Below are 14148 nucleotides of genomic sequence, written 5' to 3'. Positions count from 1 at the left end.
GTGGTGGTGCTGACTACTGCGAGAGTCCGCATGCAGCCATGGCATGCGCTTAAATAGGACGTACGCTAGCTAGCTAGCTCCTCCGGCCGCCGCGACGACGTACTGACCATGCGTGCTGAGTCTGCTGACAGCTGACGTACATGCATGGGAGGAGGATCTAGCGAGGAAGGACCCGATGATAGATCGTCGAATATGCCGGCCGGCCGGCTCCATATCCATCGCTATTCGATCTGACCCAAACGTTGGCAGCTTCGATTTACATACAGTATTACATTGGAATTGGAAACGTGACCAGCAAATTAATCTTCGTAACGCGTCAGGGTTTCTAGACTCTGGACCAGTTCTAATTCTTCGTTGGTCCTCCTCCTTCCCCCTCCGGTGAACGGCGATAATCACCGGAGGCCGGAGAGAACGGAGATCCTATTATTTTTAATAAGTTTTTCCACTAGATCGAATCTTTAGGGTTAGAGTCTCTTCATGCCAAGTTTTTTTGGTTTTGCATTGAGGATTTATTTTCTCCTCCTCTTCTCCGGCGACGGTAAGATGGTAGGGTGGAATTGTTTTCTTCATAGCGGAATCGTTGAAGATGCGGACAACAACTACGGCATCAGCATCCTTATCAGTTCGATGATATGGAGACTTTTATTTTCGGACGCCGATATCAAGATGGAGATAGTGTCGTCGCCACCATGGAATAAATGAATAATTTTTTCCGGTCCCTTCTCCATTTTATCTTGGTTAGATCTAGCCACGATGAAGGATAAAAGAGAATAAGTTTTAGATAAGTCATTCTCATTTTTCGGTGGCATAAAGAAGAAGAAAAAGAAGAAAGATACCATAAAGAAGAAGTTTCTCAACTCCGCCTATATGATTGTTGGTCGTTGTTCGTTGGATATATGTTCTCAGGCCTTTTGCCGAGTGTTTGCTTGTGCGGTCATTCATACTGCAAAGCGTTGTATAAGTTTGGTTTTGAGATTCGGAGCTATTCACAGCTTGACTTTAATTTAGATTTTTTTTCTAGATATTTATATAATCCATAGTACTTGCAACCTATTCATACATCTAATTATTATCTAATATAATTCTTCTTCGATCATTAAAAAACAATCTTCGTGCATGAGCCCACCACCTGCTGCCGTGGAGTAGAGTGGGACCCGCAAGAGCGTAGCTATAAAAAATAACGTTGTAAAGATGCGTGCCAATTAAAATTTTAAAACTCTACATTTAAAAAAATAGTAGCAACATCACTAAATAAGTTTTAAAAATATATGTTTGACAATACGATATTAATTATGTACTATATTTTTTTATATATGTTTAATTAAAGTTAAAAATAATTTATCGGAGAGTGAGAACGATGTTCGATCTTCGTAGGATGGAGTTGAGAGTACCACACATATAAAAGTACATGTGGCGTAACAGTGAATAAAAAATGAGGCCCCTATTCAGCTCTCAAAGACTCCTTAAATTTTTTCAAGATTCTACGTCACATTAAATTTTTACATATATGTATAAACATTAAAAATAGGTAAAAAATAATTAATTATATAGTCTGTTTATAATTTACGAGACAATTTTTTAAATTTAATTAGTCTATAGTTAAACAATAATTAATAAAATACAAACAAAAATACTATCATAGTCAAACTTAAAATTTTTCACCAAAACAACACGTGACTCGTGGACGACTCGTACTTAGGTGATGTAGTCAGCTGTAGTAGTTGATTTGGCCGAGTCAAGGACGAGGCGTCTCTCTGCAGCAGCTGAGCCCTTGCATATATCGTTGGAGTTGACTGACTCAGTTCTCTCTGCAGTGCCACCAGTTGACTGACTCATGCAAGGCCTGCTCGCTGCTTTCTTCGTCCAGCTCAACCGTTCAAATCACAGGAAGGACGAAATGCTTACTTTGGTTTTCCTATTTTCGGCAGATTTGTTTTTTTTTGGGTGGGAGTGGAGAAATGCTATACAATATGAATGGCCCATTTCGGGTTGAAAAACACTGGTACGTCTTTTCTTGCAGATTGGGCCGGTCTGGATTGGTTTTGCATTGGGTCAAGTTTTTTTCTCTTTCCTTTTTTTTTTCTTGCCTTGCTATTAGTATAAGCTAGTTTTCTTTCTATGTGTAGTTTTATTTCGCAATATCAGTAACATTTTTCTCGTCACTATAAGACAAAGTAGAATGATGTTTTGTGAGTAAAATATACCGCTGGTTTCTAAACTTGGACTGATTTGTCATTCAGGTCCTAAACTCTCTCTTTTTTTTTATTTCTAGCTCTCTAATCTTGATTTGAGTCTCATCACTAGTTGAAACAGGCATTTACCTGACCTATTATCCTACGTGGCACGTTGGTTCACACTTTACATGGATCTACCCCCATGTGGGGTCCATGTGCCAGTGGAACCTACCTTTCCTCTCCTCATCATCCTGCTCTAGACGGAGACGCACACAAAACAACACCTCAATAGCAGCTGTCCGTTTCCTGCCTCCTATTAATTAGTTGTTCAGTTTTAAGATATAGCACCAATGTAAACCCGGCAATTTATTTTGTAACTTAAACTCTCACAAGCAGAATCTCCAACTTCTTCTAGTGACGTCTCCTAGTATTTTAACACTTAAAATTTAGTATATAAGTTTTTTCTACAATGCCTCAACTCCCGTAGTAAAACTCTCATGTGCTATAATTAATGATGTTGTTTTATTGCTACTTCAAAACACTAGGAGAACTCTACCATTTTGATAGTATCCCTTAGAGTACTCCCAATGCACAAACTATTGTGGTTTCTATAGACATTAATTGCAGTGCCACCTAAGCATTTTGCTGATGTGGCAATGTAGTTATTGAAGAGAGAGAGTAAAAATCATAGAAACTGGGTCTAAGTTAGAAACCATGTCTACGCAAAATCCAAGACATGAAGTGATATGATTGGCTAAGAATGGAGAGAGAATGAATGTTATTGGATATAAAAATATTCTATAGAAACTATCCATTAGGACCATAGTTTCTATATATATAGTGTCTATAGAAATTAATGGGTATAGAAACTATATGTAATTTCTAGCATTGGGAGTGCCCTGAAACACAATTCTCTTGCGTTTTTCGAGGAAAATAACACTACTGCTTGCGAGTCCTGCTAGTCTAGACGTCTAGTCATGAAGCGAATTGAACATGCACTCGAACATGGTTGCCTACCATCAGTCAGTCGGACACAGGTTGTTCCCGCTTGCAGTGATAGCATATATTTACATGATCGATCTCCACGACGAAAGCTAGTGAATCACAGCAAGATTTGCACAAATTGACTTACACAAGTTGGACGAAGGGGAAGCAATGATGTTCAGCTGTCACAGCACTAACTGTAGAAAGCACGTTGACTGAATAATCTGAACTCTCAGAGAAGACAATGCAAGCAGCCTGGTCGATCGTTCTGAATGGCAAACACAAGGTTTAGGTTTACCGTTGAACACAATAAAACACATGCTGATTGCCTGATGAATTATTATAAGCTTGTTACAAAGCAATCCAAACAATCATTACATGCGTGAGCGTCATACATGCGTCAGTGCAAATTAGTCTTCAGGAAGGCAATTGCAAGAATAGATCATCTGTTACATATCGCATTACATTACGAACTCGATATATCTGTAAAGTTTACAAGCAGAGAAGATAGATGAACTTTGTCACCGTCTATCTTCTGCTGATGCATACATGGTAAATCAATCTCTACAGCTAGGGAAGAAAGCTACACTTTGATGCACAGAAATTCGCGTGCAGCTTTAACCGAAACACACGCGCAGCAACTAGTTCTGCTAGCTAGCCCTATCAACATGTCAGATATGGATGCTGGAGGGGATCAGATCCTTGAAGAACGCTGCTGCATCCTGTGTACAACGTCGCCGGCGCGTAGCTGCTCCATGGTATACTTGCTGTTGTCGTCATGCCGTCGCTCCACTGGCCGTACATTGTCTCCGGGCCGAGCCCGAGCATATCGTCTACGGTGGCTTCCGCCACCACAGGCACCAATAGACCGCTAGGCATCTGGATGAACTCGCTGCCATGCCCGGCCGCCGGCGGCTCGACGATCGGCTGCTGCGGCTCACCTCGCAATAACCACTCCACGGTGAACTCTTCGTGCGGCGGCGGCTCGACGATTGGCTGTTGCAGTCCCTGTTCTGGCTCGTCTCGCAGCATGCTCTCGTCGACGTAGAAGTTTATGTCGTCGATGTTGAAGATGAAGTCACCGCCGTGCTCCGACTCCACGCCTTGTGGCTGATAGCAGGCGGTAGTATCCTGCTGCGCCTGTTCTTGTTGCTGGATCGACTTGGCCGGCGGCGCCTCGGGGTGGTCACCGCCGCCGGCCTTCCTCTTCTTTGCCGTCTGCTTGGACGAGGCGTTCTTGCTAGAGGAGGACGCCGATACCGGCGGCGCCGACTTCCCTTTCGCGCGAGGCGAGCGGTAGACCTTGCAGAGGACGTAGTTGGTGCTGTCCGCGGCGGCGGCTTCGTCTTGTTTCTTGTCGGCGGCGACGAAGTCGTATTCCACCATGCACCACCCCATCCTGTCGATCGATCGAGCGGAGGGCTCCGTCTTGCAGCCGTAGGACAAGGTGCAGAACGTGCCGCCACCGGATCCATGGACATCCTTGCGGCCTATCTCCGAGTGCCAGGCCGTGCCACCGCCGCCGGTTACCGCACGCTGCCTGTGCCCGCTGGTGTCGCCTCGGGTGTTCTTGTATTTCTTGGCGTGGTAGAAGTACCAGATCCTGCTGTAGCCGTCGTCGTCGAGACCGGTGCCCGGCACCGGCTCCAGATCAGCGACGAGAACCTCGGGAGGAGCGGCGCACACGTCGACGCGGTGGACGAACTGGACGTCGTCGCCTCCGGCGCGGAGGCGGCGCAGGAGGGCGATGGAGGCCTTATTGTCGGTGGGGCTGGGATCCTTGGTGGAAGCCATGTCGCCGAGATGTTGCTGCTGATGGATCGACGACGACGATCGAGTATGGGTGGATGTGTAGGCGTACGTGCGTGCGTGGAGCCGTGGTGATGGTGATTGGTGAAGAAAGCACACGGTGGCGGCAGAGGTTTTGGAGGGAGCGGGCGCTTACCGCCTAGACTTATATCATGGACTTGGCTTGTTTTTGCCGCGATTTTCAGCGAATACTACCCGGATTGTTTCCCTACTTGGATTCATTTCTGCAGTGAAATAACTAACCCCAAGAAAATAGGGCGCTCGCCTCCGATCCCGTTGCGCCGCCGCCGCCACCGCCATTCAGTGCCCCAAGCAAGGGCGCCAACCTCCCAGTGCCACCGCCGTCAACGCTGTGATGCCCCAAGCGCCGGTGCCACAAGTTGGCCAACACCCGCGTCTTTTGGCCGGCACGTCGTACCGGCACACCGACGTCTCCCGGGGCATCAGCGTTGCCGGCGGCCCGGTGCAGCCGCAGCCCGCAGCGTCTCCTTCACCGCCATCTCCAGGTACGGTGAGTCTGGCTGGAGTGGCGGGAGCAAGCCATTTGAATTCAAGTGGACACGGCGGGAGCAAGTTGACGCTGAGGGCGCTGGTGACCGCGTCCACGTTCCTGCACGCCCAGGCAGTTTACGCTGAAGCCTCAGTGTATCGTGTTTTAGGCAGTTGTTTAGTTTGCTATCAAGTGCATTAGATACTGGTATAAGTAGTCGGGAGTTCATAGATTGCGTTGGTGCAACTCAACTCATGTACTGTTGATAAGATTACGATCAGTGAAAAATAGGACTGTCCTGTGACACTTGCAGTCAGTGTCCTCACTATGTTCTCATTTGTTCTTGCGCGTTCTCTGAATTCTAGGCTAGACACCGTGTTGCCACGCAGGCTTGACGCAGTGCATGCTCAGGTGCACCACGACGAGGATGCTGCGCCCGTTCCATTTCTGAACTGAAACTAACCAGGATCAGACTGGCGCCCGCCTCCGATCCGATTCCGTTGGTTCTCTAGAATGGCGCCCAGCCCCGGCGTCGGCGTCACCATGAACACAGTCATCGCCGGGCTCTGCAGCCAGTAGTGCTCTGTTCCCTTGGCACTAGAGGCGTTCCGGGGCGCGCACTGGCTGGCCGTCGGGAGCGCGAACTGCGTTGGTGATCATGCATGGATCCAAATCCAAAAACTTCAAGTGTGGTTCGATTAATAATTGCTCTCTGTGTTAAGTGTTAACATGATTCTGTTTTGTCAGGGGACAAACCATGTCCATGGCACTAAAAAGATTATATTGTGTCCGATGCTGTTCTCCTTGACGCCCACCCACAAGATGACCTCAACTTCTACTGCCTCGGCGAACGTGAGCTCAACCCTAATTGCTGACTGCTGGATTGGCACGCTTATTCAGTCGTCGTCGTCGGCGGCGGCGGCCAGCGCTACACTACGTGCGCCGCGCGGTGGTGGTGTCGTCTGGTGGGCAGCACCACCAGCGGCGTCTTGGGTTTGAACGTGAGCGCGCCGGCCTCCTCCATGCTCACGTCCTCCGGCGCCATCCCCTCCGGCAGCGCCCAGTCGAAGCAGTAGAGCAGGTTAGCCAGGGCGAAGGTCACGTTGGCCTCGCCCATGGCGAGACCCGGCCAGATCCGTCGGCCGGCGCCGAACGGCAGCAGCTCGAAGTGCGCGCCGTTGTAGTCGAGGTCGACGTCGCTGCCATCGAACCGCTCCGGGTCGAACTCCTCGGCGGCCGTCCAGCTCGCCGGGTCCCTACCGATGGCCCACAGGTTGACGAACACCCGCGTCTTGGCCGGCACGTCGTACCCGCACACCCTCACCTCCCGTATCGTCTCCCGAGGCATCAGCGTCGACGGCGGGTGCAGCCGCAGCGTCTCCTTCACCACCATCTTCAGGTACGGGAGCCTGGCCACGTCGTCGTGCTCCACGCGCGGCTTGTTGCCGCCCACGCCCGCCGCCGCGGCCCTCACCTCGTCCTGCGCCTTCCTCAGCACCTGCGGCTTGCGCATCATCTCCGACATCGCCCACAGCAACGTCACCGCCACTGTGTCGATGCCGGCGAGGAAGGCGTCGAGGATGACGGCCTTGACGTGCTCCCTGGTGAAGCCGAACGTGCCGCAGTACTGCTCCTTGCAAAGGTTGATGAGGGCGTCGACGAGGTCGCCGCCGTTGTCGGGCGGCTCGGGCCGTGCTGGGTCCGTGTGCTGGTCGATGACCATCTCAAAGAAGGCGTCGAGGTCCCTGAAGACGCGCTCACGGCGGGCAGCGTGGCCCGTGAGGCGGTCAACGAGGCGGCCGGCGGCGTTGGGGAAGAAGTCCTCGGCGGAGAAGCTGGCCAGCATGTCCATGCCCTCTTCCACCACGAGCTGGAACCGCTTCTTGTGCGCGAACCACTCCGTGCCATTGATGTTCCCGAACGCCACGGTGCCGATGATGCCGTCGGCGAGGCCGAAGATGTGCTCGTTCAGCGCCACCGGCGCCGAGGCTCCGGCCGCGCGGGTGAGGTTGGCGACGAGCTTGTCCACCTGCTGCTCGCGCGCGCGCCGTGCGGTCTTGACGCGGCGCATGCTCAGGAGCTCGACGATGAGGAGTCTGCGCATCTCGCGCCAGTACTCGCCGTAGGGCGTGAAGGTGACGTCCTTGAGGTCGTAGGAGAGGCGCTTCGATCCCGGCGAGATGGGCCGGCTGCAGCAGTCGACGTCGTGCGCCTTCAGCATCTCCCGCGCCGCCTCCGCGCTGGACACCACCACCGCCGGCACCGTGCCCAGGCGCAGCAGCATCACGGGGCCGTGCCGTCGTGCCATCTCGCGGAGGTTCTGGTGCGGCAGCCAGCCGAGCTGGTGCAGGTTGCCCAGGACCGGCACCTGTGCGGGGCCCGGCGGCAGCCGGGGCGCCCCGCCGTCCTTGGCGCTCCTGCTCCTGCTGGTGAGGAGGAAGTAGAGCGACACCAGCAGGACAGGGAGGAGGACCAGGAGGCCCATCTGCCACTGGGAGGGGGACAGTGCGGCCATGGTTGCTTTGGTGTGGCCGACTGTGGAGTCTAGCTGCTTCTCTCTGCTTGCTTGCTGGGTAATTTGTAGTACGATTGGTGTACCAAAGGAACCATATTATCTCCACGATATCATCGTGCCAGAACAAAAAATAAAATACGTCTGGTCGTTTATGAGGAAATTGTGTAGTGCTGTCAGAGTTATTGGCGCCACTTGATGATTATTCTAAGTTAGCTTGGGCTCTATATCTACGACTTTCAGGTCTCTACATTTTCGTACGAAATCGCTGCATCATCCATTTTTGTGTTAGACAAGCTCACTCAAGCATTTAACTCCCACTATTTAATTTTTTATGGAAAGCCAAGCTTTATTATTTTACTATAATTTTTTCATCATGTGAACTTGTTCGCAGAATGCTTTGGGCCTTACATGAGTCTATATACATTCTTTTCACGACGAAGTGTTTGCACTTGTTTGATTGTTTCACTTCGTTCTCTCTTCTCTGCATTATTCTAAGCTGTCTCCGTCTCCGTTTTTCTGACCCCTCCCCCCGGCCTCCCTCCAAAGAAACATGCAATCCCCACCCCATTTGCATGAAAAGGATACATTTTTAGTTATTTTTTTTTTAAAAAAAAAATCAAACATTTTATTAAATTTGACTAAATCTAGTGCATTGATTGCTTGCCGTCATGGCGCGCTAGCCTAGCCACGTTCTCACAGTGATCCGCCCGCGCATTGATTGCTTGCTCTTCGCACCTGGTGCCATGGGCAAGGGCTCGGTGCTGGCAGAGCTCGAGCCCGCTGTGCTGCTCTGCTACACGACGATCTTGACATCCGCATCGTAGAGGTCAAGTGCCTGCCCAACATTATGGACATCATGTCAGAGCTAGCGGGTGCGCCGCTGCTACGCCAGCTGCTCCTGCTCTTGCAACGGAGGGGCCGGGGCACCAGCAGCAGTGGCGGCGGCAACGGCAGGCCCACGAAGAAGCGGATCGATCATAACCAGCGAGCCCCACGTCTCCGTCTACGTCGCGGACGCCACAGTGGTGTAGACTCGTGTGATCCCAACACCGAGAACCCACGCCACGCTGGGAGGAGCACTTCTGTGGGGAGGTCGCGAACGCCACCGCGCTCGCGTTGAGTTCCACGTCAAGGACACATTATGACGTCTTCGGCGTCATTGGCGCCCCCATTGCCGGCCGGTTGGTTCCACATGCATCGTGGTGCGGCAATACGGCTGGGCCCGAGCCCGAGCCCGAGCATATCCTCGAACGTGGCCTCCGATCCCGTTGGTTCTAGAATGGCGCCCCGCCACCGCTACCGCCATTCCATGCCCCAAGCAAGCAAGGGCGCCGACCTTCCAGTGCCGGTGCCGGTGTCACCATGCATGAACACAGTCATCGCCGCTCGGGCTCTCCAGCCAGTGCTCTACTCGCCTGGCTCTCGGGGCGTTCCGAGCACTGGCTGGAGCGGGAGCGGGAGCCGACACCGGCTCAAATTGCGCGCTGCCGTCGTCGACGTCGAACCGCTCCGGCCGGGGTGGAACGCCTGGATCGGATCGGCGGCCGCCCAGCTCACCGGGTCGGGTCACCACAACACCCGCGTTTTGGCCGGCACGTTGTACCCGCGCACCCGGCCCTGAAGTGAGACGTCCCGTATCGTCTCCCGCCGGCAGGCAGGTGCAGCCGCAGCGTCTCGTTCACCTGGCCACACGTCGTCGGGCTCCACGCACGGCTTGCCGCCCGCGCCCGCCGCAGCCCTCACGTCGTCGTCCTGCGCCTTCCTCAGCTAGCACCGGCGGCTTGCGTTGCGCATCATCTCCGACATCGCCCACAGCAACGTACGTCGACGATGCGTGCCGGCCGGCGAGAGGATGACAGCCTTTTGACGTGATTCCTGTGGTGAAGCGGAACGTGCCGCGGTGCTCCTTGTACAGGCTGAGATGAGGGCGTCGCTGTTGTCGGGCGGCTCAGGGCGCGCCGGGTCCGTGTGCTCCTTTGGCTTCAGTGAACAACAGGCTTTACGCCACTCAGAGATTGTGTTAGCGCATCTCAACTCATCATGTAATTAGCTTTCATCCGCCGGTGGTGTGGGTCCAGGGAGGCAGGTATCGATCATGTCGGCGTTACTTGTCACCGGCACCGTATTAAGGCCTTGTTTAGTTCATAAAAAAATTTACAAAATTTTTCAGATTCTTCGTCACATCGAATCTTTAGACGCATGCATGAAGTATTAAATATAAACGAAAATAAAAACTAATTACATAGTTTGATCGGAATTGACGAGATGAATCTTTTAATGATTAGACAATATTTATTAAATACAAACAAAAGTGATACCGTGTCGATTTTCTTACTCCTCACACCCAGGTTTCCCCGACCACGAGACGTGCCTGCTATATGTTGGGTTCCGGGCGCTGGCGACTTTGCTTCAGCCTTACTTCGACGTCTAAAGTTTGCTCAGTAGCGTAATTTAGTTGCTTATCTAGTACAACCTCTGACGCTCCGCCGTTAGAGCCCGCGCTTTGTGTGTATATGTGTGTCCAGCGTCTCCTTAGCCATTTCGCCAAAAGAAACGCTGGAATGTAACAAAGATTCTGGTATGTGCGATGCACGTTTTCGAAAAAAAAGAAAAAAACAAAAAAGTGTGTTTTCAAAATAAAACTTTACAAATCCCAGTCTGACGTTAGGCTAGTCTCAATGTATATTTTATAAGAGTGTCATGCATATTAAATAGGGTGCTACGTAAGCAAAATTGCTGAGTTGACAGAGTCATTAAACGAAGGAGTTTTATCAGATGAGAAAGGAGTTTCATCCCTAGAAAACTCATGTGGCTCGGTTAAAACTAGTTTTGGTAACTGTGCCATGAAACTACTATACGTTGAGACTAGGCTTATGTGCTTTGCTTGAGCATCGATGAAATTCTAGGCAGGTTTATATACGGCGGACATGCTGGAAGCAACTACTATCTCTTCAGACTTGGAAGTTCAGGAAACTCACCAAGAGGTTGGAAGAGGGACTTGAATACCTCAAGGATGATTAAGACCATGAGAATTAACTAAACGTGTGGTGTGATCAGTCATGGTTCTGTTGGAAGGTTTTAAACCCTGTCATGAGGTTGTAATAAATAGTTTCCTAGCTATGACCCTGTTATGTCTTTCAAGTGAGGATCTGTGAGGCAGAGCATCTAAGCTATTGGAAGCTTAGACCAGTCTCAATAGAGTTTCACTAGCGTTTTATGGACATTAAATATATTAATGTCACTGTATTAATGAAGAAAGAGACGATAAAAGTTTTATGGAAGTAGAAAAAATTTCATAAAAATAAAACTCTTCTACACTTCTAAAATACGGATATGTTGAAAACTGAACCATGAAACCTGCATTGAGTATAAACCATGAGTATGGCCCTACCATGTTAGCACTCTTTTAGGCTCGCTCTCTTTTCCGGTCTAAATTTCTGATTCTGAGCACATGTATTTCCGTTTGCTTAACGGAAATGGTTGATCTCGTGTCAAAACAAAAATGTCCGTCCGACGATTGTTAGCGATTGTTAGTGCGAAAAGTTGGAGCTACGAGTTTACACTCTTTATCCAACAGGCCGTCAAACACTCAAACTTTCAGGCGCGACATGATTAACTTTCAAACCATGTCGATGAGCTTGACCTCATCAGCCAGCTTTATGGATTCATGTCTCTAACCTGATGAAGAGTACATATGTGCCTTCCAGAATGAAACATACAGCCTATGATGCATATATGTTTGCAGAAAGAAACATAGGGTAATACACAGAAACTAACGCAGCAGCGCACAAGTAAATCATCGCATTGGCCCTCCTTCCAGTGATTCCCACAGAAAAATGCTAGATACAGCAAAAAAAGGTTGACTGTAACATGGGGCGATTTTGTTCACCTGCAGATAAAACCATCGACTGAAACCATTCTGTATCTTAAACTACTCTCTTCCACGGTAGTGTGGGACTGGGCTGGACGATCACTTCACTTCTTTTGTTTGCCCCCCACATTCAACTGCTGGAGCCCAAGCAAAAGGTCCCTGGAATCAAGGAACACCTTGTTGCTTGAGGCCGCTATGGTGTGGGAGATCTCCCTGGCTGCTTCAATCTGTCTCAGAGCCAGGAAAGCGGGGTTGTTGGCAATGGCTTGACCAATCAGCTCTGCACTCTTAGCCTCACCCTGTCACAACAGACAGTGATTCAGAGTCAAGGTAAAAAGGGAATAATGCAATGGTACATACAGAGACAGAAAGAGCATTGTCAATACACTTTCAGCATGAGAAAACTACAGGCATATCTAACATCACGAAAGAAGTAGACTGGAGTTGTTATATTTCTATTTCCAGTAATCTTTACATATTACAAGTCAGACCAAGGACATGCTTATACCAGAAAGTGTAGCCACTAACCTGTGCCCTGATAACTGCACTGCGCTTGTCCTGCTCGGCCTTCTCAACAATGAACTTGGCACGCTCAGCTTCTTGTGCAGCAACCTGTTTGGCTTCAATAGCATGAGTAAACTCTTTTCCAAAGCTGAGGCTTGTGATGGACACATCATCCAGAGCAATATTGAAGTTGTTGGCCCTCTCAGTCAGGATCTTCCTAATCTCCCTGCTCACGGCCTGCATTGGAATAGAATGCATGAATGAATTGTTAACATATCCTAATCTCATAATAATCATGGCAACACAGTTACTATCTAGGGAACATGTCTAAACACATGAAATGGTACCTCTCTCTGTGTAATCAGCTGACTGGCATTGTATTGAGCAACCACAGCTTTGAGTGTTTCATGAATGATTGAAGGCAGAACTCTCTCATTGAAGTTCTCCCCCAGGTTCCTGTAGATTTTAGGTAGCTGATCTGGCATGGGCCGAGTAAGGACACGAAGACCAATTCTCACCTGCCCAAGTTACAAACTCAATCAAAATCAAGTACATAAAATAATGACAGTGCTGATCTACTTTTCCAGCAGAAGTGAAAAAAAAACAAGAAAATTGCAAGTACATACACATGAAGACAACCCACATGGACAGTATATCTCATAATACAACAAAACATGAGCAGAACTTTTTAAATGATGATGACAACGAATATGATGAGCCGAAGCTGGACTCACTTGCAATATTAAAGTTCCTGATATTAAAAGCTATAAAGGGCTCTGAAAAGTTCAGGAAACTTGCACAAACTATCATGTGCTTTGTAATGGTTATGTAAAGAGCCAAAACAAGACCTTATATCACATTTATTCAATTGCTTCCTAAAATCAAAGACACCCTCAACAATGTACAAGTTGAAATGAACAATTCAGTTACTGGCAGTCAATGGGCTACATCTTACTATCCACGACAAATACCAAGGGGCACGTTATAAGAGCTGCTATGAGTGCAGCAGAACAGGGTTCAAAGTTGATACTGCCAAATTAGCCATTAAATCTATATGCACATATCAAGGGGCAGCAATCAGTTCAGAACCATCAGAGATAACTACAACCTGCAGTCAACTTCATCTCAACTATTGCAACCAGAAGTCCCGTCTTGGTCCAAAAAGTAAGTGCCTACTCATGCACGCACATCAAGCAGCACATTCACCACAAACTTAGTGACAGTGAATGGGAATCGAGAAGGAAACTCACCATCTGGAGGTCGCGGCTTCCGGAGGTGCTCTCGACGAGGTTGGGTCGGGCGCGGACGTCGTAGATGATCGGCCTCTCGATCCACGGGATCATCAGGTGAGTTCCTTCGGGGTACACCTGCGGCGGAGAACGAAATGCAAATCAGGACGGGAACCCACCCAGTCAAAACCACACTACACACATCGCGCCGCCACAGCGCGGCCGCGACCGAGGGAGGCGCGGCGAGGTGGCCTCACCTTGTCCTTGATACCCTCGAGGCGGTTGAAGACGATGGCGCGGTGGCCGCCCTCGACGTTGTAGAAGCTGTTGAGGGCGGCGTAGAGACCCGCGCCGCCGAGCACCGCCAACTTCACGAGCGCGCTCCCGCCCTTCGGGGCGCTCGGCAACTTGGCTCCCTTGAGGCCGTCCATCTCGCCGGAGAAGGAGGTTTAGCTAGGGTTTTGAGTAGTTGGGGTCGGAGACGGCGGAGGCGTACAGGTGGAGGTGGAGACGGAGGTGGAAGACGAAGGGGAGGGGAGGCGCGTGGCTTAAGTGGAGCGGGCTGGGGGCAT

At 50.0% G+C, this 14148-nt stretch overlaps 3 protein-coding genes across 3 annotated transcripts; all 3 read right to left on the bottom strand.

Moving 5' to 3' along the window:
* LOC8079646 lies at nucleotides 3822-4952 on the bottom strand. Its single transcript, XM_002463504.1, has one exon. It carries the CDS (start codon nucleotides 4950-4952, stop codon nucleotides 3822-3824), a length of 1131 nt encoding a protein of 376 aa, XP_002463549.1.
* Nucleotides 6206-7987, bottom strand: LOC8079645 (4-hydroxyphenylacetaldehyde oxime monooxygenase-like). Its single transcript, XM_002463503.2, has one exon. The coding sequence runs from the start codon at nucleotides 7970-7972 to the stop codon at nucleotides 6386-6388; it is 1587 nt and encodes a 528-aa protein (XP_002463548.1). The 5' UTR covers nucleotides 7973-7987; the 3' UTR covers nucleotides 6206-6385.
* Nucleotides 11568-14120, bottom strand: LOC8079644 (prohibitin-1, mitochondrial). The gene is made up of 5 exons (XM_002463502.2): nucleotides 13834-14120; nucleotides 13598-13714; nucleotides 12695-12865; nucleotides 12372-12584; nucleotides 11568-12142 (listed from the first exon to the last, which is right to left on the bottom strand). Exons 1-5 carry the CDS (start codon nucleotides 14005-14007, stop codon nucleotides 11948-11950), a joined length of 870 nt encoding a protein of 289 aa, XP_002463547.1. The 5' UTR covers nucleotides 14008-14120; the 3' UTR covers nucleotides 11568-11947.

This window comes from Sorghum bicolor, chromosome 1 (genome assembly GCF_000003195.3).
Source record: "Sorghum bicolor cultivar BTx623 chromosome 1, Sorghum_bicolor_NCBIv3, whole genome shotgun sequence".
Classification (NCBI taxonomy): domain Eukaryota; kingdom Viridiplantae; phylum Streptophyta; class Magnoliopsida; order Poales; family Poaceae; genus Sorghum; species Sorghum bicolor.
Note: the sequence above shows the minus strand (reverse complement) of the source record. Positions and strands in the feature narration are given on the sequence as shown.